This window comes from Schistocerca americana, chromosome 8 (assembly GCF_021461395.2).
Source record: "Schistocerca americana isolate TAMUIC-IGC-003095 chromosome 8, iqSchAmer2.1, whole genome shotgun sequence".
Taxonomy (NCBI): domain Eukaryota; kingdom Metazoa; phylum Arthropoda; class Insecta; order Orthoptera; family Acrididae; genus Schistocerca; species Schistocerca americana.
Window position 1 is genome coordinate 285690942 of NC_060126.1, and position 23427 is coordinate 285714368.

The window sequence follows — 23427 nt, forward strand, 5'->3', positions numbered from 1 at the left end:
GAGCGGTGCTTTCTGAAACCGTGCTGATTCCTGGACAGAAGATTTTCCGTCTCAAGGAAATGTACGGGACGTAAAATGGTAAATAACTTGTGGCTTGTCCTTCAAAATGAGCTGCTGCCTGTGGTTGTGTATGAAGATGTAGACATAGGCGTCTACTATTGCTTGTAATGTGCCGCTTGACTCACCTTTGTTAAGTAAAATACACTGTCCATCAAAAATGTCACGACATCCCTATCTAATGCGCACCACCAGAACCGAATTCGCCGGTATAAACAGAGGCGGTCAGTATTGTTTTATCAGTAGAGAAATGGTAACAGGAGAATGGATAGGTCAAGGAAGAGCAGTGACGTCGAATATGGACTAATAACTGGATGTCAACTGATAAGGATACAACAAGGCAAACGGATTTTTAAAATTTTTTTTAACACGTGAAGTTCCAGGCCCACATGTCGATTAACAAAACCGTTAAATGCAACTCACAAAAATTCTCAAGAAAATTCACTTCGGAATTTTTGAGTGTCTGTAATATCATAAAGTTAGATCGATTCTTCTAAATGCTAGCGTGCGTCTTTGGTAGAATGGCTTACTTGTTAGGTGCGCGGTGAGGATCGGTTTTACGGCCAATGCAAATTTTTAAACGAAGGTGCATATTCTACGACCATTTCCGTAAATACAATAACATCGGAAAATTTTGATTTGAAACGGGTTTTTTGATTTAAACATTCGTTACTAACAATCTTTAAAAAGATCGGTAATTAGGAATTTATATTTGTAATTAAAACATAATTTGTCTGCGTGATATGTAATTATAAAAATGACAATTAGATATGTGTTAACTAATGGATATCTAACGAATTTTACTTTGAGATGATGTAAGTATTCTAAATGAATTTAAATAAACGAGAGAAATTATGACCTAGACGAGACTCGATCCCACAATTACTCTCGAGCGGTACAGACTTTTTTCCTAACTGTAAATTTTATACACTTCACAGAAATTCTCGTAAAACGCGCTTGTTCAAAAATTGCACAGAATTTATAGTTGTACAAAAAAAGTGAAGGTTCGACCGGGAGTCGAAACTTGGCCCATACACATTCGTTTTACGAAGCTCGAACGTAAACACGATGAACTCCAACGTCAAGCACCTAAGCACAGATATATCAGTTACATAACAGATACATAACAGTTCTCTAGCGATTAATAACACGAATGGAGCTCGACAGACTGGGATTTTCATGGTGAGCTGGAATTCCAAAACCTGTCAGTGATTCAAATGCCCAGAACAGTAAAACGTCATTCTGAAGTCATAAAACCTGGACTGTGGAGCAAAGGACGCGTGTCACTCGGACAAGTTTTGTTGCACACAGTTTCCAATGTCTTGGCAAGTATAAGTCCCAACAGTGAAAAATTATGATGGTTTCTCATTGATTTGGGCAGTCATGTCGCGGATTTCCATGGATCCCACTGTCGTTTTCCAAGCTCCACATGATTGCCCTATGACATCGCCGTAAATGCCAAGGATTGTGTGGCCTGATCAGGTCCATCTCATGGTACAATGTTTGCTCTCAAATTGTGATACTGTATCCCAAGATGACAGAGCCCTACTCACACAGCTCATATCACCCAGGACTGGATGAATTGCCGCAGCTACCATGGCCACCAAAGTCACCAGATCTCAATCTTATTGAGCCCTTGTGGTCTACTTTGGAGAGAAGGCTGCGTGATCGCTTTTCATCTCCACCACCTGAACTTGTCACTGTTTCGCAAAATAATGGAACAACATTCCCTTGGAAACCATACAGGACACGTATTTATTCATTCCGAGACAACTGGAACCACTTTTGAATGTCAACGTTTTTCCAACACTGTATTAGGTAAGGTAATGTGTTGTTTTTGGGGTGTTTTGGTGTTCGTGTGTAGTGTAGTGTAATTGTAGCATGTTGTATGAAATTGTCTTTTAAATACAAAATAGTTAATTATTTTTATCACAGACCTTCTTACAATCTTTTAAACTGTAACAATGTTAACGCAGACTTATTACACCCAATACTTCGGCGTGCTAAATAATTGATCATAATTATTTCCTTTTACTGAAGTTACGTTGTAGCGCAGTTACTTTATTGAACACCAAAGTAAAAGCAACACATGAACCTGATCTGTTTTTGTCTCAGGAGCTGAAACATTAGATCAGCGGTATTATTCAGAAATGTACAATGTCTTCTGTCACACAAATGAAAATCAACAGTCATTGTCTACACAGATAATAATCATGCTTATTGCCTTTGTCCTCCTCACTCGATGGACTTCACATGAAAAGAGCCAGTGGTTTTCACATATTACCGAAAAATATTCTTTTTTCAGGTAAGTTCACAGAGAACAATTACGCTGGGAGACGGCACAGTTTCCATATTTTTGTCCATTCCGTGTAGAGATTAGTTTCGGTGGCACTAAGCAACATGTGGAAACGCATAAATTGAACAAAGTTATAGGATCCGATATAATCTATTATCAGATTCTAAACAAAATTTCCAGTTCAATTACTCCTTTTTGTTAACGAAAATATGGCGTAGACCTATCGGACAGAGAACTGTGCACAGTAGTTGCAAAGAAGCACAGGTCACACCAGCCTTAAAGAAAGGTAGCAGAAGCTATCCACGAAAGTGCCGGCAAAACTCTCTCGACGTACAGCTGTCTGTAGAGTCTCAGAACATGTTCTGAGGTCGAGCGTAATGAAGCAGTTCGAATAGAATGAACTATTTCATGTCAACCAACATGGATTCTGAAAAGTCTTCATGAAAAATCTGACTCGCGCTTTTTTTAAAAAAAAAAAACAGTTTAAAAGTGTCTCAATAGTGCAGTATCGACTGATTTCCGAAAATCGCTTAATTCATTAACATGAAGCGTGTATTATCATAACTACAGTCGTATCGGGTATGAAGCGAAATTATTGACTGGATTAAGGATTTCTTAGCAGCGAGAATACAGTGTGTTGTCTTGGACAGTCATCGACAGATATAGGTGTGTACTAGGCGTGTTGGAACCCTTGCTGTTTATGTTATGTACTAATTATCTTACAGTGCATATTAACAGTAACCTCGGACTTTTCGCAGATGTTGCCGTTATATGTGATAAATCACAGTCTGAAAAGATATGCACATTGTTCACTCAGAAACTGATAAGATTTGTAAGTGGTGTAAATATCTGAAGCTAGCTTTAAATGACCAGAATTATACAATTCTGTAATTCAAAGAACCAATACCCATAACTTCGTTTGAGTACAATATCAACGAGTGTCAACAGCAAACGGTTGACTCATAACATACCTAGGTGTAACGATCATATAGTCTCAGTTACAGGTAAAGCAGGTGGGAGACTCATTTCCAGTGTTCTAGGAAAATAGGGTCTGCCACGGACAGTGCTTACAAAACACTCGTGCAACGCATCCTATACTATTTACCAAGTATATGGGACTCGTACGAAATTGAACTAACAGAGTATATTAAAGGTATACAAAGAAGGGAGGTTTGCTTCACCTATAGGAGGGCGTCAGGTATATGCTAAAAGAACTGAACTGCCAGGATCTTGAAGGTAGGAGCCAAATGTCCCGTAAAAGAACCAGTCTGCACATACGCGTTAAAGCAACCCTTCTTCCAGAGCTCGATATTCAAAAGGAACGAACCGAAGTCAAAACAGGTAGTAAAATGATAAATAACCTCTGCCATACACTTCACAGTTCATTGCAGAGTACATATGGTATTTTCGTAAGATCGTCCAAAATTTTACAGGACATAGAGAATGCTCCAATGAACAATTTGAGGCAGGGAACGTAGGGTCTGAGAAGCCAGCTTAAGGAGATATGGAAATAAATTTGTCTACAACTTTGTCTAACATTATTGCTTTCCTGCCTATTTAGAGCTAACATGCGAACAGGTTTACACGTATTGTACCGTTTATTTACATGTACATTCATTATTTCCTGCAAGGAAACAAGTAGGACGAGCCTGATTACTAGGAAGTTGTGATGCAGGTTTTGTTTACTTGTCCATAATGTGGCTCTATTGTATCGTATTTACATTGTCCCATGATAGAAAGAGCTATGAATCAACTACAGACCCACTCATTACTCACTGCTATTCAGAGATGTACAGTACTATGCGATGGTGTTGTACCGGCACAGTTTCGCAGAATTCATTGACTTGTACCTTGTGTATGAATAAGTACGTTGCAATGCTCTTACTATTGAGAGGCTGTACAGGGAACGATTTCCTAACAGACATCATCATCCGTCATGACGAGTGTTTATTTCTCTCGATCAGCGAATTAAGGAGACTGGTTCACTGCAAAGAAGAAACGAGGGACATTGCAACAAGAGGACCACGCGCACACCCGATTCTGAATAGAAGGTGCTGCAACGTGCTCCAGCGGACCCCACTACAAGTACTCGTCGTATTGACGTGAAATAGGCGCTGCACATACTAGCCTGTAACGAATACTCTCTGAACAAAAATTATATCCATATCACCCATAACGAATCTATTTAAAGCTTGTGACCGACTCTGCACCACGCGTCACATTGTGTCAGTGGTTGTTACAATGACAGATTGATAGACTTCATTTTCTCCAAATCGTGCTGTTTACTGACGAGGCCTCATTTGATCGAATAGTAGGAGCAGCCATGTTTGGGATGAATAAAACCGACACCCTATAGTAAAGTCACACCATCAAGCACATTTTACCGTGAATATCTGGTCCGGCATTGTAGGCGACAATTTCATTGGGCCATATCTTCTATCTGTCCGTGTGAATGGCAACCGTCTGAATGGCAACCTGTACTTGAGGTTCGTGCAAACAGTTCTACCTGCGTTGTTGGAGAACGATCCTTCGGCTGTTCGCGAGAGGATGTAGGTAAAACTTCACAATGCACTGCCTCGCTTTAGCGTGGATGTCCATAACGATCTCAATGGTGTATTTTCTGGTCGCTGGATTGGAAGAATAGGTCCTAGTCCTTTGTCTGCGAGATCACTTTGTAATGGTACTTGAATTACATAACCATTATGGTACCTCACCTGAACCTCTCGATACCAGTAATATTCTACTGTATTTCTGTTAACTACTTAACATATTTCTGAGACAACATTCAGATTTGATTTCACTTTTGATACATCGATATGTTTATATATACTCCTGGAAATTGAAATAAGAACACCGTGAATTCATTGTCCCAGGAAGGGGAAACTTTATTGACACATTCCTGGTGTCAGATACATCACATGATCACACTGACAGAACCACAGGCAGATAGATACAGGCAACAGAGCATGCACAATGTCAGCACTAGTACAGTGTATATCCAACTTTCGCAGCAATGCAGGCTGCTATTCTCCCATGGAGACGATCGTAGAGATGCTGGATGTAGTCCTGTGGAACGGCTTGCCATGCCATTTCCACCTGGCGCCTCAGTTGGACCAGCGTTCGTGCTGGACGTGCAGACCGCGTGAGACGACGCTTCATCCAGTCCCAAACATGCTCAATGGGGGACAGATCCGGAGATCTTGCTGGCCAGGGTAGTTGACTTACACCTTCTAGAGCACGTTGGGTGGCACGGGATACATGCGGACGTGCATTGTCCTGTTGGAACAGCAAGTTCCCTTGCCGGTCTAGGAATGGTAGAACGATGGGTTCGATGACGGTTTGGATGTACCGTGCACTATTCAGTGTCCCCTCGACGATCACCAGTGGTGTACGGCCAGTGTAGGAGATCGCTCCCCACACCATGATGCCGGGTGTTGGCCCTGTGTGTCTTGGTCGTATGCAGTCCTGATTGTGGCGCTCACCTGCACGGCGCCAAACACGCATACGACCATCATTAGCACCAAGGCAGAAGCGACTCTCATCGCTGAAGACGACACGTCTCCATTCGTCCCTCCATTCACGCCTGTCGCGACACCACTGGAGGCGGGCTGCACGATGTTGGGGCGTGAGCGGAAGACGGCCTAACGGTGTGCGGGACCGTAGCCCAGCTTCATGGAGACGATTGCGAATGGTCCTCGCCGATACCCCAGGAGCAACAGTGTCCCTAATTTGCTGGGAAGTGGCGGTGCGGTCCCCTACGGCACTGCATAGGATCCTACGGTCTTGGCGTGCATCCGTGCGTTGCTGCGGTCCGGTCCCAGGTCGACGGGCACGTGCACCTTCCGCCGACCACTGGCGACAACATCGATGTACTGTGGAGACCTCACGCCCCACGTGTTGAGCAATTCGGTGGTACGTCCACCCGGCCTCCCGCATGCCCACTATACGCCCTCGCTCAAAGTCCGTCAACTGCACATACGGTTCACGTCCACGCTGTCGCGGCATGCTACCAGTGTTAAAGACTGCGATGGAGCTCCGTATGCCACGGCAAACTGGCTGACACTGACGGCGGCGGTGCACAAATGCTGCGCAGCTAGCGCCATTCGACGGCCAACACCGCGGTTCCTGGTGTGTCCGCTGTACCGTGCGTGTGATCATTGCTTGTACAGCCCTCTCACAGTGTCCGGAGCAAGTATGGTGGGTCTGACACACCGGTGTCAATGTGTTCTTTTTTCCATTTCCAGGAGTGTAGCAATGATATTATTCTTATGTGTATTCTTTCTTTTGTCACTATGATATTTGACGTACTTGTAACTCTGATTTTTGGGCGCGTAAGCGATAGGTTAGTTAGTTGTTGAGTTGTTAGAGAGTCGGACCTTGAGAAAGTCAAGTGTTGGACGTCGTGTTGGAAAGACGCATAACGTTGTCAGCTTATAAAATGTGAACTTTAACAGTGACTGTGTGGAAGATGTTTTCAAGTATATTTTGTATTGTGAAGTGATGTTTGTGTGTCACGTGATATTGCAATAAAAGCAATTAAAAGGAAGTGTAACTAAAATTCGGAGTGCTGATAATTTTTTTACATCACCATTTTCCAGCAAAAGTGTAATCTTTAAGAATGGTTTGTGAAGCGCATCTACGTAACTTTTGAATATAGCAGAATAAAACCTAAGCCTCTTTGCATCCGAGCTTGGAATCATAATCACCTAGATTTTTAACGATTGAGCCATGATTTTACGACGAGACCAGCGTGGGAAACACAAAAAGATGAGTGCCTAGTTTTTTCATTATTACATGAGATGACTATTAACTGTGCTCTAATAACACCTGCCACATAATAACTTAGTTGTTGCCCGAAAATGCAGTATTTAGCAGCGTGAGCAACACCACAACCGCTATTAAATGCTGACCTTTGTTGTGGTAGGGTTGTTAGAACTTGATCTGAATCCCCTTGATTATTTCCTATTGGGATACCCAAAGTCACTTGTGTATGAGACCACACTGAATACGAAGATGGAATTAGTTGCCAGAATTGTACCTGCCTATGAGGTGATTCGAAACACACCAGGGATGTACAAACGGTACGTTCACTGTGTCAGTGATGGTATTTGCAGTCAACTGTAACTAATATAAATAAGAAAGGACACAGTAACGTGATTTTATTCGTATTGTCTCCTTAAGCTGACTTCTCCGACCCCAGGTTCCCTACCTCAAATTGTTCAGTGGAGCAGCCTCTACGTCCTGTCAAAATTTTTAACGCTCTTACGGAAACAACCTGTAGTTCTAGACGTAGCCTCACTAACCAGTGTGACATCTTCCTCAGCCGCAGCTAGGCTCTGGTTGCCCGATAACGCTGCGCACTGACAAACTGCTGTGGCGTTCCAGATCGGACAGCGCAGCCTCTTCCGCCGCCGCTGTTGTTGTTGTTTACAATGTCCTGTGTGGTGTTGCAGCGGCTGCTCGTTTTCACCGCGGCTATCGCGACCGCCATCGCAGTGACGCAACGGCCTCGCCACGCAGCAGACGCAACCGGCGACCCGTGAGTAACGCGCAAGCAGCTGCGTAACCCCGGCCGCACTGCAGCGAACGATAGAAATCTCACGTCTATGAGGGGCCGCCAGTGTCGCTTGAACAACGCAAGCGTTAAGCCGTATGCTTCATCTGGCAGATATCTACCAGAAGCTATGCGTAACTCTAAGCATCTTTCGTCTAACTTAAAACGGACATGCATATAGAAAATAAGTATCTTTCCCAGATCCTCAGCAGTTGGTGGGAGGACAGCTTCATTACCTTCAAACAAAGCAGTATTAAAAGTCGTTCACTGTACTAAGTGCCAGGGTAACAGGACTGGGGGCGGAGCACTGGAGTGCTTGGGCTGAAGCACTTCTTTATTTTTCAGTTTCGTTTTTCTTAAGTTTTTCGAGTTCGACTCAAACTTCATCGACCAGTATCTCAATCCGATGCCAAACTGGACCACCTGACGTAGTTGTTGTGAGCCAGCGCCAGGTGAGGAGACCCGCTCATCTCGACCAATGGGACGTCAGTAGCAATGACAGCGCGCCACTTATGTGCTGAGAGACCCTACAAGTGTAAAGCGGACGCATTGCCACATACTCCTGTACATCTAAAGTGGTCTGAGTCCAACTAACACCACTGAGAACATTCTAAAGATCGAATAAAAGTATCTCTTCTAACAATATGCAACTTCAACAACTGCAATGAAAAATAGTTTGATATAAACTTCAAAATCACAGACCTCATAAAATGTTAAATGGGAAAGCATCCTCGATTACGAAAGGACATTGACCGTAACATGGTCATACACATAGCACACACCTGATGTACCCAGTTAGTACTACAGTTGGGTACACATTAATAAACTGCAGCGGCCACCTTATGCCAAAACAAAGCTACTTAACTGGAGCGCTCACTAGTAACTTCGGTGGACGAAAAATTGAAAAATTAGACGATATAAGAGAAATTGAAATGCTTAAGACAATTCGTTAGTAGAGGAAGTAGCAGAAGCGATAGGAGAACACCTCAGACAAGCCACCAATCTCAGGACAAAAGAAGTGTGAAAAATGATTACAGGCTAAGAAAACATGTAATAAAAAGCCAACGCTAACTAAAATGGTGCGGGGATAACCATACACTCCTCACAATTTACGCTGAGAAACGATTGAACAGTGAATTTACTTTCAAAATCTTTTCTTAAAGAATTTACTTTATTTACTAGCGATTCATCAAGAACATTAACACATTTAATCACACTATGTGAGCGTAGAAGTAGTTGCCAGTGGGTAACTGATGAAAACAAATTAAATTTCAACAAATGGAAATTTTATTACTAAAAACCCTTTCCTTTAAAAAAAATTAAAATTATAATCAGAAAGCACCCTCTAAATATCAAGTTACAATTTATTCAGAGGCAGAAATAACAATTTTTTTTGACAGCATGAGCTTTCGGGCTGAGGTCCTTGCCGCTCCCTTTTAACACGGCCGTAGTCACGATCGCTCACAACAACCTCTGAAAGAGTACACTGGTGCAAATCTGCAACACACCAGATTACTTTAAACTAAAAATTTTTAACAACTCACACAAACACATAAACTATGCACCCCGTGGGAGGGACTGGAACGGTACAAAACACTCGGATTAAAATAATTACTTGCTACCGAAAGTGCAACTTGTTTTTAAAAGAAAACTCTTACGGTGGAAGTGTGGCAACTTTATATACTAAAATGACCATTTAAATAAAAACCCATGAAATGCAGTCTTAAATAAAATGTACAAACATGCTCTACATTACACATATACTGGCTCTCGAGATGATAGGCCAGATAAAAACATCTTTCTGGAATTCAGCCTTTATACCTCAAGCAATAAATTCGTTAGCACCGAATCCGACAAACATGACAGAGGCAGCTATTAACGTACGGCAGACAGACAGACACAAACTGCCTAACAAATGCGGACGAGAGACAGACGAGCAAGCCGGGGACGAGTGACTGACCAAGAAAACAAGTAGAATTTAGCAAGTAAATGAAACAACATATCACGAATCACTTAACTTCTAATACACTGCGATGTCTGGGGAAGACCTGCCGCACCACCCCCAAATCGCTCTCGCGAACCGTCTGCTGCCAGCCGCTTCAACAGACGCAGGAAGGCGCACCGACCTCCCGTCTCACGGCGTAGCAGCTCGCACCGGCCAGTCGGATGTCGTGGGTTGGCTCCCGTTGCTCTCGTGTCGGCCGCGAAGCCACTACCCCTCGCTATACGGCGCGGCCCACTCGACTGATGTGGCGACCTTACATGCGCCGACGCTCAAGACCGACAAGTCATCTTGTGTCCCAGTGCGCGACCGACCAACCGATCGATCCAACCGACAATGACCATTGCCTGAACAAACTCGAGCAGACTGGCGGTCTAACACATACTAGCACTCCGGACGACAGACAGACAAGGCCTAACCATGTTCTATAAGATCACTGTAAAAGAAAAGAAGAGAACATTCAGGGAAAAATACATTACATCGATACAAAAGAATGTCAGGCGCATTTCCACGACATATTAAACAATGAAGGACTGCAAGGTAGACCAAAGGGCAGACAGGAGACAATGCTACCAACTGTTACGGACTGGGTCCCTTTAGCCACAGAAGATGTCAAAGATGCCATTAACAGCACCAAGAACAAAACAGCTGCAGACCCTGACAGACTTTATAGCGAATGCTTAAAAGATATGGCCCAAATAGCATCTCCACTGTGGGCAATACTCTACAAGTGCAGCCTCCATTCCAGAACAGTCAATAATGAAAGTGCTATATGGAGGGAAAGGAGACCCGAAGGAACCTAGCAAATACAAAGACATAGCACTAGAAAACTTACCTTTCAAAGTATTCAAAAACATAATAACGGGAAGAATAAGCCAAACAATCGACGAACACCTACTCGAAAACCACACGAGATTAAGAAAAGGAAGATTAAGACTGACCGCAATACAACTCCTACTAAAGAGCGTATGGTAAGTCCTGAAGAGAGAGAAAAGACTTCATAAAAGCCTTTGACTTTATAAACAGAAACTAGTGATAAAGAAACTAGAGGGAACTATAAGTGGAGGACACGAATCACAAGCGCAATACTCTCCCACCAGAGCCGATATTCCAATCAAACCTAGTACTTCAGGGAGACTCACTGAGCCCACTATTATGCATCCTTACAGAGGAAGAAATTGTAAGAATACCGCACAGGAAGGGTGTAATCTCATACCCATATGCAGGCGACATTGTAACAGGCCAGAATGACTTTGCAAAGCTACAAGAAGCAATAAATGACACGGAAGACTGGTGCGTCGAATACAGCTTCGAAATAAGTGTCGCGAAAACAGAAACGATGGTGCTCAGAAATAGAGGAAGAGATCAAATGGTTCAAATGGCTCTGAACACTATGGGACTTAACATCAGAGGTCATCAGTCTCCTAGAACTTAGAACTACTCGAACCCAACTAACCTAAGGACATCACACACATCCATACCCGAGGCAGGATTCGAACCGGTGACCGTAGCGGTCGCGTGTTTCCATACAGAGGAAGAGCTTCGGTATCAGCTGAGGCATTCATATGGGAGAGAAAACTGAAGATCGAGCCAGACTACAAGTACCTATGGGGCACGATACAAACAAGTGCCAAATGTTTAACAAAACATGTAACAGAGAAAGCAATGCAAGCAATAATGAGTATCCTTGAAACATAACACGTTTCATCCCTCAGCCTAGAGACCACAATGGAACTATTCAGAGCGACAAGCGACGTACGACATAGAAATCATCGGAGTATATCTCACAGTGAAAAACGCAACGGCCCTTGAAAGAGTAAGTCAACCTGTATAAAGAAAGCAATTGGAGTGTCCAAGACAAATGGATCCAGACGTATACCTGCTGGCGAGGAAATTCTTCCTCATTGAAGACCTAAGGACAATCCTAATGTCATCCAGCACCAGCCCTTCGGAAAGTCTACTACAAACATTGAACAGGAAAGACGTACCTCCAGAATTTTACAACATATGCCGTTGATAACCGATCATGGACAAAGGAAAACTTCGAGATGAGACACTTGATCACCTGAATGTCAGTCCATGGTTTCCACCACCTTATTTGCCTCAACACGTTGTATCATTAATCAAATGAAATGGATGAAGGTAAACTGTCAGTGAAAATGCAAACGTTACCATATAGAACGCTGCACAAAACGGGCACGGTCAGTACATTAATATTTAAACCACAATATGTAAAATTTCTAACGTTGTGTATTATTATAACTGTACTTTTAACTTATGTGGCTATTTTACCGCAGTAATTTTGCTATGATTTACTAATAGGCACTAGGTGTAGCTTAATCTAAATTTCCAGATCGTAGCGGGCTACTGAGGCACTGTGACCAAATGTTGAGCGATTGACTGAGCTGGAATTCCATATTTTGCACAACTGCATTTATTGAAATCTTTAATAAAACTTAAAATGACCATAATTCAACAGAATAAAATTCAGTTGGCAATGTACTCCAGCTCATGATGACTAGGTATTAACGTAATAATCAGCTAATGTTCCAATGACAATAGTTATTATTTCAGTAGCATTAGCCCTGCAGTTATTTCAATAAGTGGAACCGCACGACTGCTACGGTCGCAGGTTCGAATCCTGCCTCGGGCATGGATGTGTGTGATGTCCTTAGGTTAGTTAGGTTTAAGTAGTTCTAAGTTCTAGGGGACTGATGACCACAGATGTTAAGTCCCATAGTGCTCAGAGCCATATTTCAATAAGTTGATGACTGTCAGTTAAGAAAATAGTAATCTCCAGCTATTCAACAGTTTAGCAAGTACCATTCCATTAAGACAGCATTAACCAATATGCCTTTCAGCTTTTGAAAGAGGTTTGCCAGCAGCATTTAAATCAGAAAAAAACTTATGCTTTAAGTTACTTAAAATAGGCCCACACGTAACACTTAATTAAAAACAACAGCCGAACTATCCTGCAGTTATTCCACTTTCTTGAGGAACTGTTATTCTTTAGTTCTTTGAAACAGACCAGCACGTAACACGTAACTGAAACGTATCAACCACTATATCCTTTAGTTATTATGACAGGCTCGCCAGCACTTAATTCAGGAAACAGTGTACGCCAGGTAAGTAACACGTAACGGGAAAACTTTAACTTCAAAAATCGGCCAATATTCAAAGTGAAATCATGATCACTAGAAAAAAGTTTTGTCTGTAATTCCCTTCAGTACGACAGTTAAGACAACATAGCAATTGAAGTTGCTTGATGACTATTAAGGTAATCATAACAAAATCTTACCAACACGTCCAACTAATGTGAGCAAAATACCATTCTAAGTGATACAGTACTTTTAGCTTAATGTAATGATAAAAAAATTGTTAGCTTGCTCTGATCACTGTACGCCGCACGAGCGTAGCCGTCCTTCTAAATGTGAAAGGGATTTAGCACATCAGTTCACTCAAGTAATATGTGTACAAGAGAATCAAACCTATGCCGAAATATAATTAATATCCGGCAATCACTTTTCTTATTAACAAGACCCGTATTTATCCTCTTCCCTAAAAAAGTGGCCTCGTGAATATATCAGTACACAAGTAAGTAACAGTGTCAGCAACGTGGGCCAAACTTCGATTCAGAAAATACCAGGCAGAAATGTCAAAGTCCACAGAAACACTCCATGTGCTTCAAAAACAGTTAAACAGTCTGCCGGTGGACTCCACGAAGGAGCTCACCAAATATATCAGTACCTATTAACACTGTGAGCTTAACCATACCTGGCTGGCTACACACATCACATACGCACACTCTTTCGTATCATAGACCTACTAGGGTACCGTCACCAGGATGCACTGAGGTGACAAAAAACGTTGGCTAGCGCTATGGACGTACACAGATGGCGAAAGTATCGCGTACAAACGTTATAACAGGACAGCGCATTGGTGGAGCTGTCATCTCTACTCAGGATATTCATATGAAGAGGTTTCCCACGTAATTATGGCCCCATGACAGAAAATAACATGCTTTGAATTCGGAAGAGTTATTGGAGCTAAATGCGTGGGACATTTTATCTACCAAATCGTAAAAAATGTTCCGACAATACCAAATTTTAGGCATTACCTCTCACCACGGACAATGTAGTGTGCGACGGCCTTCACTTATCAACAGAGAGCTGCGGCTGTTGTATACAGTTGTCAGGGCTAACAAAAGCAACGCTGCGTGAAATAACCGTAGAAATCAATGTGGGGCGTACGACGAAGGTATCGTTGGCACAGTGCGGTGAAATTTGGCTTTAATGCTTTAGCAGCAGACGATCGATGCGAGAGCCTTTGCTAACAGCACGTCATCGCCTGCAGCGACTCTCAAGGAGTCGTGACCTTACCTGTTGGATCCTAGACGGCTGGTAACCCGTGAACCGGTCAGACAAGTTCAGACTTGGGTTGGTGGTAGGGGTCGAGTGTGGTACAGAAAGCACGAGGCCATGGACCCAAGTTGTCAACAAGGTAGTGTGCAAGCTGCTGGTGACTCCATAGTGGTGTGGGCTTTGTTTATACAGAATGGATTGGTTCAAATGGCTCTTAGCACTATGGGACTTAACATCTATGGTCATCAGTCCCCTAGAACGTAGAACTACTTAAACCTAACTAACCTACGGACATCGCACAACACCCAGTCATCACGAGGCAGAGAAAATCCCTGACCCCGCCGGGAATCGAACCCGGGAACCCGGGTACAGAATGGACTGAATGCTCTAGTCCAACTGAACCGATCGCTGACTGAAAATGGTTATTTTCAGCTAGTTGGAGATCATTCGCAGCCATTCATGTAATTCGTGTTCGCAAACGAACGCCATGTCACTGGGCCACAATTGCTAGCAACTGGTTGTAAGAACATTCTGGACAATTCGAGCGAATGAATTTGCCACACAAATAGTATAGAGATCAGTACGTGCACAAATTTTTTCACAGGCAACTCTTTCGCAGTTATGGACGGCTGTGAAGGCAACATGTCTAAATATTTCTGCAAGGGACTTCCAGCGACTTGTGCAGTCCTCGCCACGTCGAATTGTTGCACAACACAAGGCAGGAGGAGGTCCGAAACGATGCTAGGAGGTTCCCCACGAGTTTTGTCACCTCACACTTGATGCAGCTCGCCAGACCAGCTGCCGCCAGTGCATTCACGAAGCTAGATGCACAACAGCCCCCTGTATAGTAGCGACCTATTCGTCCGCACTCTGTACTCTCTGCGTTTCCTACTCGCTACCCCGCAGGTAAACCGCCTGCGCGCTAACGATTAGGTTCAAGGCCATACGGCAGAAATACTGAAAACTTAGGTTACTAGTTGGGACAATGCCAGTCATGGCACAGTCATTAGCTTGATGGAAGTAAGAGCCAAGTTTTAAGGGAATATTTTGGCTCCACTATACTTATAACCTGAATAACTATCTTCTGAGTGTTAGGCCGCGTCGTCAGAAGATACTAAGCGAACTTAGCGACGTTTTGTCTCTCTTTGCGGCGGGTCCTCTTCAAACTGAATAAAGTGCAGTGTTGTCGGCTTTATAATTTCACTGTCACGAAATTTGTTGCTGAGCTTAAAATGCATGAAAAACACAGTTCAGTGGAAACTTGGAAAACGTAGCAATTTTGGATAGAGCTTTTACTGATGAATCTTTTGTAAAGCAGGTGAATTAATGAAGAGGTGGTTCGGAAATCCCCAGCGCAAACTTCTAGGTCTTGTAGACGGTAGTGATTTCATAATATTTTGAATAGGAACCTATGCTGGGAAATTTACATGCTACAGCCGTTTGAAAACATCTTCGCTAGACATGGTGGGGGATGGTTACGAAGGATCGGCTGATGTCATTTGACGTCTACCCTATCTTTCTGAACTGGTTCTAGCCTCATTCACGTGAATGTTAGAGCGACAAGGTTGAACACACAGCTGCAGAATACACCGACATGATCTTTCTGAATGGCTAATATCAGGGTCACGGAAGAGATGCTCGTCGCCTTTATCGAGACGCCACGACAACGCAACGGCTTCGAGAAAAGGTACCCCTTCACCAACAGGTGTGACTGCGGTTCTCCAAGAAGACGCCACACACCAGAATAGGAAGAGGACATACTCCATCGCGTTGAAGAGAATCCTTCAACGACTACACCAGCAGTTCCTTTGATTATTAATGAGTGGAACTGTAAAGCAAGTCATGTACTGGGTCACAGCTGATCAACTACTTGGAAAGTGGTCGCGTTACCAGATCGTTTTCGCAATAGTTGTTGCGCGGGTACCGTACGTTTGCGGATACGGGTTCTATTCAAAATATTATGTACTCCCTCCAATGTACAAGTCCGAGAAATTTGTAACGGGAATTTCCTGACACCCTGTACGGAACTTCAGTGGAGTGATGGATTATGACGTACTGTAGCGAACAGACCCTATGAGTCCACTTCTGAAATGTGCCATATCTGAGAGACACGCTTCGTTTGGAGCCCATCAGACGAAATTTACAATCCAAGCCTTGGGATACAGTGGAAGTTTCGTAACGGTTAAATCAATGACATTATCGGCTGTAATGGGCAGTTATGTCCCACTGAAACATATCTGGAAATGAATATGAATAGCTGTTGACTTTCGTAGAAAAACACTTACTGTATTTCCAAAACGAGAGTTTATTTTAGAGATTATACCATTTTTGTTCATACCACAGAAAATTTCCAGGCTTTGAATGATAAACATGAGGTCTAAACATTTAGTGTTCATTGGTTTTGGCAGTTGCTCGACAATACTATTGAGAATCAAGCTGAATGTTCCTTAACTTTTATCTATCAGGGAAATAATTTTCATAGTGTGTTCCAGTTGCCTTCGATTTCATTTCTTTCTCCAAACAGTCACAACAAATTCATTTGATCTTTCTGTGATTCATAGACGTAATCTCCCCGCAGTCTTTACACTTTTGAAGCCTGTAATAAGACTCATTTGTGATGTAAATTCAAGAACATCACGTAAAAACCTGTTCAAAGAACTTCGTATTCCAACCAATGCTTCTCAGTAAATTTATTCCTTAATGAAATTTGTTGCTAGTAATACATTGTGGCAATACTAGGAATAAGAACAATCTACATGAAGACCTAAAATCACTTACCTTGGTCCAAAAGGGGTCCAATATTCGGGGTGACACATTTTCAGTAAATTGCCAGCAGCCATTAGAAACTTGGTTTCAAATAACACACAGTTTAAACCGAGTTTGATAGGAAACTCCTTCTACGCTATACATGAATATCTTAAATGGGACAGTTACACCATCTTTAGTAAACATGGGCGGCCTCGGTGGCCGAGCGGTTCTAGGCGCTTCAGTCCGGAACCGCGTGACTGCTACGGTCACAGGTTCGAATCCTGCCTCGGGCATGGATGTATGTGATGTCCTTAGGTTAGTTAGGTTTAAGTAGTTCTAAGTTCTATAGGACTGATGACCTCAGATGTTAAGTCCCATAGTGCTCAGAGCCATTTTAATCATTTTTTAGTAAACATGTCTGTTAGATTTCAGTTTTGATAGCATTTGGTCCCAATAGTCAAGATTAGAACTTGTGTATGATAAGTGTATTAAAAGTGAATAACCGTATTTCATTCCGGGAATGTATTAATTCTGTAAACATCAGCAGTTCCATTTTACTGTAATGTATTCACCTACTTTGACAATCTCCTAAGAATTGAAGAGGGTAGTGACTATTATATTCAAATGTTTTATTTTGTTTATCTTGTACTCTCTGACTTGTTCCAGAATCATCTGATGTTTTTGGGTCTATGGAACGAAACCTTAATCTAGTCTAATCTTCTCATAACGTCGACATCATGACTGAGTGGCTATTACGAACGAAGTTTTATGGGTCTGTTTTGACTACTGGAAAATTGCTCATGCAGTTGTAACATGACTAGAAGATAGGAAGCATGACTAGAAGATATGCCATCACCGCATGGTTCTATTGTCGAAAAAAAAAAGAAAAAAAAGGCTAGTAGCCGAGGTGGTTAAGAATGTGCGTCGCGTCCTCCTGATTCGTCGGGACAGTCTCCTGATGACAGAGCACACGTCCAGTCATTCTCCGCCGTTTTTCTGGATTGCTCGAAGGAGATTGTTTATGATACATCGTTTTGTCACTACTGTAATCATAGTGCCCTTCGGAAGGCAATGAGTAAGGATTACATCTTCGCTGTCCCAAAACCCACTATCATTTTTCAACACTGGCACTCAAAAATAATTCCCTTTGGTGATGGCCAGTCTGCGTGCTTTCACTGAACTGCCACGTGCTTTGTTTCTGGAATCATAAACGAGAAACGGAAACTATGTCTCAGCTAGCGTCACAGTTCTTGTACCGTTCGTCTCGACACCACATGCGATACGCACAAGTACAGCCCTCAAATCCTCCGCTAGTCTTCACGACAGCTACGTGGACACTTCCAGCATTTTCAGGTCACCACGCAGGATTCGACGGAGAATCCAATTACGGAACATACATCTTCCAAATTTAATCGGCGACCCTCATAAACAACTGCCTCCAGTCGCATTACCACGTTGTCAGACGGGGTGGTAAGCGACTCCGTTTCTGGGCACTGTCACACGACGTTAAGCTTTATGGGGTGATTACGCATTCTCCTCATTCATGACGCAAACGCCACACGTCTCACTCCACCGGCGGTGTTTTCCACCTGTGTGACATCAAGGCAGTAGAGAAAAAAAGAGCGATTACTCGGTATTATTTCAACGAAAAGGACGCCATTTCTAGCATCAAAATAAGTCCTCAGTCTCAGCAGGATCGCTAGAGTTCTGTCGTCTGTGTCATCCCTGTCATGCATACACAAAGAGTCTGTGTCATCCCTGTCATGCATGCACAAAGAGTTCCCGCGTATTTTAAGGCAAACTGCATGTTGAAACTTCCTGGCAGATTAAAACTGTGTGCCGGACCGAGACTCGAACTCGGGACCTTTGCCTTTCGTGGGCAAGTGCTCTACCAACTGAGCTACCCAAGCACGACTAACGCCCCCCCCCCCCCCCCCCTCACAGCTTTACTTCTGCCAGTATCTCGTCTCCTACCTTCCAAACTTTACAGAAGCTCTCCCACGAACCTTGCAGAACTAGCACTCCTGAAAGAAAGGATATTGCGGAGATATGGCTTAGCCACAGCCTTGGGGATGTTAGGGTAGGTGGGAGACGAGGTACTGGAACAAGTAAAGCTGTGAGGACGGGGCCTGAGTCTTGCTCGGGTAGCTCAGTTGGTACAGCACTTGCCCGTGAAGGGCAAACGTCCCGAGTTCGAGTCTCGGCCCGGCACACAGTTTTAACCTGCCAGGAAGTTTCATATCAGGGCACACTCCTCTGCAGAGTGAAAATCTCATGCTGAAGCTGCATGTTTCTCTCTGCTCTTAGTCGTGAGAAAGGAAATCGGACAGCTTAGAGCTTGAAGAGCCGATGGGCTTCATTTCAGTATGTAAATACATTAACCTCAGCGATATTTCAGGCTGTATTGGGTTCCAAAGGTGAGCTCAGAGGACGGGCTCCCGCAGCGCCCCGTCCGTTCAGAAGCCACGTGGCCCGGACCGAGGCGTCCGCCGCCCCCACCACGGCAGCCGTGTCAAGGTCGGCAGACGGCGGAACGCAGCAGCCGGCCTTGGCCGCAGTGACCCTCTCGCGGGCGCTAAAATGAGTTCCGGCCAAGGCCGTTGCGGCAAGCTGAGTTGTTCGAGCTGGTCTCACTTGGATAACGGCGTAGGCATGGCGCATAATGTGCCGCTAGAGAAGTCACAATACCCACGACACTAATGACATCCCATGTACTACTACATACAAGCTTCTGGGTGAGCCTACTTTGCGCTGCATTTGATTGTATAGTAAACCAATAGCGATGGACGAATGTGTGATGGCATGCAAATTAGGTAACCATGATACCGCCTAAATTTACAACAAAATACACGGTACAAATGGATCAAATGGCTCTGAGCACACGGGACTTAACATCTCATGTCGTCAGTCCCCTAGAACTTAGAACTACTTAAACCTAACAAATCTAAGGACATCACACACATCCATGCCCGAGGCAGGATTCGAACCTGCGACCGTAACGGTCGCGCGGTTCCAGACTGAAGCGCCTAGAACCGCTCGGCCACCAGTACACGGTACAGTCACAATAATGTGATCACCGCCTATGTTTGACAACAACGTAAATTAACCAGTAACAAGTGGCAGCACTAGCAATGGAGGGTGCATAAAGCGTGCTGTGGGAGGGCTTGGGTAGGGGGGGGGGGGTGAAGGGGGCGGGGGGGAGTGGGGCGGGGGTGGGGGGAGGTTAGATTGGCGTGACAGTGTGGTCTTTGTTGTATTGTGGGAACGGGGGGTTATATCAGACGCCTAAAACAACCTCATGATCGTTGGCTTTCGGGCAATCATATCCGAAATGGAAGTCTGTAAACTGTTAACGTGACGCCGTGGTTAAAGTATACCATGCATGGTAAAATGGCACTATTCAAAGCCGGCGCCGACGCGACTATAGTGTAGGACGGGCCATAGATGACAGGGGTGAACGACGTCTGTGGAAAGGTATAGGGCTAATAAAGGTGTAACTGTTGAGCAACTGACCGCCCGTATGAATCAAGGGCCTACCAGTAACGTAACCTCAACGACCATTCAGCGTACGTTGCTGCGTATGGGACTCTGCAGCAGATGTCTGGTTAAAGCGGTCAAGCTGATTGCTGTTCATCTCCAACGGAAACGCCAGTACCGGAAGTCGACGTCCAGTAAGGGGGGACAGAAGGCCTTTCCAGATAAGTAACTTTCGTGCTCGATCGGACTAAAAACAAACATCCTACACCAATCTTGGAAAAGGGCACAGGTCATCCTCGTTTTCAAGAAGGGACGTTGAGCAGATGTGCAGAACTATAGACCTATATCTCTAGCGCCGATCAGTTGTAGAATTTTGCAACACCTATTATGTTCGAATATAATGACTTTTCTGGAGACTAGAAATCTGATCTGTAGGAATCAGCACGGGTTTCGAGAAAGACGATCGTGAAACACAGCTCGCGCTATTCCTCCACGAGTCTCAAGAGGGCCATAGACACGGGTTCCCAGGTAGATGCCGTGTTTCTTGACTTCCGCAAGGCGTTTGATACAGTTCCCCACAGTCGTTTAATGAACAAAGTAAGAGCATATGGACTATCAGACCAATTGTGTGATTGGATTGAAGAGTTCCTAGATAACAGAATGCAGCATGTCATGGAGATAAGTCTTCCAAAGTAAGAGTGATATCAGGTGTGCCGCAGGGGAGTGTCGTAGGACCATTGCTATTCGCAATATACATAAATGACCTTGTAGATAACATCGGAAGTTCACTGAGGCTTTTGCGGGTGATGCTGTAGTATATAGAGAGGTTGTTACAATGGAAAATTGTACTGAAATGCAAGAGGGCCTGCAACGAATTGACGCATGGTGCACGGAATGGCAATTTAATCTCAATGTAGACAAGTGTAATGTGCTGCGAATACATAGAGAGAAAGATCCATTATCATATAGCTACAATATAGCAGGTCAGCAACTGGAAGTAGTTAATTCCATAAATTATCTGGGAATAGGCATTAAGAGTGATTTAAAATGGAATGACCATATAAAATTAATCGTGTTAAAGCAGATGCTGGTCTGAGATTCATTGGAAGAATCCTAAGGAAATGCAATCCGAAAACAAAGGAAGTAGGTTACAATACACTTTTTCGCCCACTGCTTGAATACTGCTCACCAGTATGGGATCCGTACCAGATAGGGTTGATAGAAGAGATAGAGAAGATCCAACGGAGAGCAGCGCGCTTCGTTACAGGATCATTTAGTAATCGCGAAAGCGTTACGGGGATGATAGATAAATTCCAGTGAAAGACTCTGCAAGAGAGACGCTCAGTAGTTCGGTACGGGCTTTTGTTGAAGTTTCGAGAACATACCTTCACCGAGGAGTCAAGTAGTATATAGCTCCCTCCTACTTATATCTCGCGAAGAGACCATGATGATAAAATCAGAGAGGTTAGAGCCCACACAGAGGCCTACCGACAATCTTTGTTTCCACGAACAATACGAGACTGGAATAGAAGGGAGAACCGATAGAGGTACTCAAGGTACCCTCCGCCACACGACGTCACGGGGCTTGCGGAGCGTGGGTGTATATGTAGATGTAGTCAAAGCGAGAGATCGGAGTGCTATATGGCCTGGGGAATGTTTACGTGCAGTTCTCTGGACGATCTCGTCATTCAGGAAGGCACAGTAGATCACCCTGAGGGTCATGTCTGCCCCTGCATGTAGTTTGTCGTTCCTCGGAACGATGGCACCAGCCAGCAGCGAAATGCAATGTGTCACACATCTCGCAATGTACATGCGTGGTTCGAAGAGCATCAACATGAGTTTACTCTACTCCAATGGCCGTTAAATGCCCCGTATATAAAGGCTGTGTGGTACCCTCTGAAGTCGGCAGTTAGCACCCTGGATTCTCAACCGAGAAAACTGTCGCTTTATGGTCCCGTATCCCTGTCGGTACTTTCCAGAACCTCACAGATTCTCTTCGTGCTCGTCTCGTAGGACTGTGTAATATACAGTCTGTAAAACAATGGCGGGAGTAAAAGATATTATAAAATCTACCTTATGAAGGTGACGCGCATAACACAAACCATCATTTGTACCATACTAACAGCAACGTTCTATCTTGTTAAAATTTTTTCAAAAACATTGTCTTTGTTACTCTGTGATCAATGGTTAATGGAACTGGGGTGGTTCTGGACACATGACTAGACGTGAATCAATGAAATGATGGTTTTTCTGTGCGGTTTTCCTTTTATCTTCCTGCACGTAACACAAAAAAACCTCTCAGTATGCTATTTGTTCTACAAAGCAATATCGCTATAAAACTGTTGCAGCTGTAAGCGAATGTGACACCATTAAAAAAATGTAAGACATTTATACAGGAGCGTTACAGAAACTGGTTTAGGCATGCGTATTCAAATACACAAATATTTAGCCATGCAGAATACCGCGCTGCGGTCGGCAACGCCTATATAACACAACAAGCGTCTGCCGCAGTCATTATATCGGTTGAATGTGAATGTCGTGTGACTAGGGCCTCCCGTCTGGCAGACCATTCACTGGGTGCTAGTCTTTCGAGTTGATGCCACTTCGGAGACTTGAGCGTCGATGAGGATGAAATGACGACAATTAGGACTACACAACACCCAGCCCCTGAGCGGAGAAAATCTCCGACCCAGCATGGAATCGAAGCCTTAGGATTGACGTTCTGTCGGGCTGACCACTCAGCTACCGGGGGCGAACATTAGATCGGTTAATGCTACTATAATGGCAGGTTACCAAGACGTAAGTGAGTGTGAACGTGGTGTTATAGTCGGCGCACGAGCGATGGGACACAGCATCTAGGAGATAACGATGAAGTGGGGATTTTCCCGTACGACCATTTCACGAGTGTAGCGTGAATTCCAGGAATCCGGTA

The 23427-nt window shown here is 43.9% G+C and overlaps 1 protein-coding gene across 1 annotated transcript in view; it reads left to right on the plus strand.

Annotated features, from left to right (window-relative positions):
• Nucleotides 1–23427, plus strand: part of LOC124544962 — a 98297-nt gene that overhangs the window by 38364 nt on the left and 36506 nt on the right. Inside the window, exon 2 of the mRNA XM_047123708.1 lies at nt 7807–7892. Coding sequence (XP_046979664.1) covers nt 7807–7892 — 86 coding nt within the window. The remainder of the gene's footprint in view (nt 1–7806; nt 7893–23427) is intronic.